Genomic DNA, 3,901 nt, shown 5'->3' on the forward strand with positions numbered 1-3,901 from the left:
ATTTATTTCCTAATTTTTTATGGTGGTTACTAAGTCAGTCAAATTGACAGATCTTGTATAATTAGGGTAGAGAAAATAACAGACAAAATGTAGTTTTTACTGAAAACAAATGTTTTAGAGATTATACAAAGAATATTTGAGATTTTTGGGACGAGGAATAGTTTTTTTAGTAATGACATGAAAATCACGTTGCCTTGGACTTGTAACGAAAAAGAGTCGATATTTTCACAAACAAATCTTTAGTAAAAATACTTCATTAAAAAAGTGATTTTTTGTGCACAAAAGATTTGGAATCATTACTGTAAGTCTACTAAATTTTGTGAAGATACACCTTCAGCATTAAAAGTTATAGTATAAGTAATTAGTGTGTGCATATGTGTATACGAACTCGTCTTTTATACCGAGCCCATTGCAAAAGGGTTAATAAGTGTATAAAGATTACATCAAACATATGTAAGATTGGTGATAAAATTTCTATAACCTTGTGTCAAAATCCATAAGCATAATGCAGTACCCATTATTTTTCTTTTATATGAATAAGGTTTCAAATAAATGTTTATACAAATAAAAACTTGCCATTTTATTTTGAAACTCAATTGAATGATGGGGTAAAAGTATGAGACTTATCTGTATAAATAACTTATAATATTTGATTATTTGGTGACTCCGACATTTGACTCTCAGTCTGTGGGTTGTGGGAGTGATTCCCAGTGACAAACGTGCTTCCACTTTCAGTGATAGATGAATTATAATGTTATGGTCAATTCCAATATTTTATGGTAAGAAATAGCTCAAGAGTTTGTAGTGGGTGTTGACAGTTAGTTGCTTTTCTTGTTGTCAGCAGTTCCAAATTAAGAATGGTGACAGATAGTCTTAGTAGCATTGCCATAAACAAACAAGAATAATAATTATATTATTTGACAAGTTGAATTCCCATCATACGACAGGAAATAATGATTAATTTTTCTTCTCAAAATTATATCTAAATAAATGTTTTATGAACATGTTTTTTAAAAATTAATTATAATCTAGTAACAATACATGTATGGAAATGACTATCCTATATTTAGAATTTCATGAAAACAAAATGTTTTATGTATATTTGGTCATCTCCTTTAAGTATTGCTTGATTAGCACTTTGACTTCTGTATGTTTTGAATTTATGTTCAAATGTTCTTCTTGATAAATCCTTATAGATTGAAACATACAAAAACCTGATTTTCAAAGACATATTCCAACTTGGTCAACTGTATGACCCTGCATATTATTAATTGTGATGGCAAATGCAGTGAATTTTATTATGAATTTTGGGGTTTTTTTTTGGACTGTCTTCCTGGTTTTGGCTTTATTAGCTTGCTGAGCTGAAGTACCAAGCTTTAATTTGTGCATTTTCAAAATTGAAATGTGCTGTGGGTAAAACATGCAGGTTATTATAGAGTTGTAGCTGAGGGTTCTGATTTGACAAAAGTTGTTGATGTTGTGTCAGTGTGTCTCCTTGACAACCAAGCAAATGTAGTGGGGAATTTCAGCCAATGATTATAATCTTTCATGCACCAGCAATACAAAGCATGGGATACAAAATGTGATCTCTACCAGCCTATCCTCAAATTTAATTATATTCCCAAAGTAGCACATCATCCAGTTTATACTATATACATGCAAGTGTGTTGATCAGTACTGCAACAGTCGAGGTATCGCTTGACAGACGGTTGGCTTTTCATCTTTATATAGTACATGTACATTTCTTTTATATTGCAGCTTTGATATTAATATCATGGAGTACATTTATCAGCTTATGTTTAACAATAAGTGGTCTAAGTTTAGTGACTGTTTCATATAAGCTTTTGGAAATTATTTTCATGGGAATATTTATTTAAGGAAAGAAAAACTTTAGAAATCACAGCTTATATGTACCAAAAATAAATTCAGTTTTGAGAAAAACTTGAAAAATAACTGATTTTATCTTTAGTTATTATATCAATGAAACTTATGAAAAAGATGTAAGCTACTAATTTTGTTTTTGATAATGATTAATATGGTTGTTTTCCAGGCTGACGAAATTATGTTGGGCAAAAAGTAATAAAGACAGTGATAAAGTAAATTGGAAACCTGAAGACACACGCACGTTAATAAAGCAGTAAGTAATTGATTAAATTTGTAAATTTTAATAATAGTATTTCTAAACAACATCATTAACTCCTTAACTGTTTAGCATTAGTCTCAACAGTTTGCAGAAACCTGACTAGGGGAATGGTACATGTGCAAAAATACATACGGTAACTAAGATTTCTTAAAGTATCCTCACAAAAACTGGTAAGATTTTCTTGAAGATTATAAGTATCTTGTACACAAATAATGACATTGTTTTAATTAAGTCTTTCTACTAAAAATATGTTAACTATTTATTGTAGTTATTTGCACTCAGACTCTGAATAGTTTGAGTGCAAAATGATTTTCATTTTAAGTATAAAAATACTTTTCTTCATTGTACAGTTTTCAAGTTTTATTTGCATAACCTCTAGAACCTCCTAAATGAATATAAAAGTTTTTTTAAGGTAAGTGTTTATATTTTATTTTTCATTTTTGCTACCTTTTCACTAACTGTAGACTGATCATCAACAATAAAATGTGTAACATTAAGAAATAGAAAATTGTACACACCTTTAATTCTTCATAGAATATTGTAAAAGATCTTCTTTTGGTGATATTTGTAATTTCAAGTCTTTTCTTTTTCACATATACTTAATTTCTAATGTTTTATTTTCCTATCCTGTCCTTTATTGTATAATATTCATCTCAACACAAGTCAATGATACCTTTGGGGGATGTTACAGTATTTTCGGGAGAAATGCACAAGCCTTTTGGCAAAATTACCTTACATTGAGGCAAGATCATAAGCCTTAAGAACTGGGGCAATATCCGAGTTAAATTTTTAAAATGTTCAAACAGTTCAATTATGCATTTTAAATCATAAATAATACATAATTAACTAAGATATAAAAGTAAAATCTAAATACAGTTTAAATGTCTCTCTAGCTAACATACTTAGGTAAGAAATAACTGTAAGTGCTATCGTAGACAAAGCAGCCAACAATACTACCGGCAGTTACATCTACTTGATGACAATAACTGAGTGCCAGTTTCAAAATAACTATTATTGGGTTATAGTGTAAAATAAGTCTTTCCAATGACTATAAACATGTAAAAATTTCTTTAACCAAAAGGGTAAACAAAATGTTAGGATGGGGATAGAACCTTTGAGGGATGATAAAAGAAGGCTCATATCTGATGATTATGAGATGGCTGGGACATTAAATTTTGCTTTTTCTTCAGTTTTTACTAACGAATATTTAAGCAGTATTCCAAATCTTGAACAGTTGATAGATGGAAACAAGATCAGACAAGGAGACTGCATTAATTCTGAGCTGGTTAAGAAAAAGTTGGGAAGTTTAAAGAAAGATAAGGCTTATGGACCAGATAATATTTCCCCAAGGGTTTTGAAGGAGGCTAAAGAATGTATATGTGAACCACTTGCTACTATTTTTTGTCAGTCCTTGAATAGTGGACAGGTACCAGAGGATTGAAAGTTAGCTAATGTAATTCCTCTTTTCAAGATAATAATTATTCCCAGTTGTGGGAAAGTTTTGGAAAGTCTGATAAAATATGCTTTGCAAAGTCATTTAACAAAGTTTAGGGGATTTTAATTGGATAGTCAACATGGTTTCACTAAGGAAAAATCTTATCTTACAAATCTTTTGCCATTCTTTGAAAAGGCTACTGCTTATGTAGGTGAGGGTAAGAGTGTAGATTTGGTGTATCTGGATTTTCAGAAAGCATTTGACAAGGTGCCACATAAAAGGCTTGTAAAAAGTTTTTCTCTACAGCTGTGAGGGATAAGTTA

At 30.2% G+C, this 3,901-nt stretch overlaps 1 protein-coding gene across 6 annotated transcripts in view; it reads left to right on the plus strand.

Annotated features, from left to right (window-relative positions):
• Positions 1-3,901, plus strand: part of LOC106470189 (transcription termination factor 1-like) — a 31,862-nt gene that overhangs the window by 23,716 nt on the left and 4,245 nt on the right. For all 6 annotated transcript variants that reach the window (XM_022398795.1, XM_022398797.1, XM_022398796.1 and 3 more), the window contains one exon: positions 2,051-2,137. In XM_022398795.1, the coding sequence (XP_022254503.1) occupies positions 2,051-2,137 (87 nt within the window). The remainder of the gene's footprint in view (positions 1-2,050; positions 2,138-3,901) is intronic.

The sequence above is a fragment of the Limulus polyphemus genome, unplaced genomic scaffold (assembly GCF_000517525.1).
Source record: "Limulus polyphemus unplaced genomic scaffold, Limulus_polyphemus-2.1.2 Scaffold3868, whole genome shotgun sequence".
In the NCBI taxonomy this organism is placed as follows: Eukaryota; Metazoa; Arthropoda; class Merostomata; order Xiphosura; family Limulidae; genus Limulus; species Limulus polyphemus.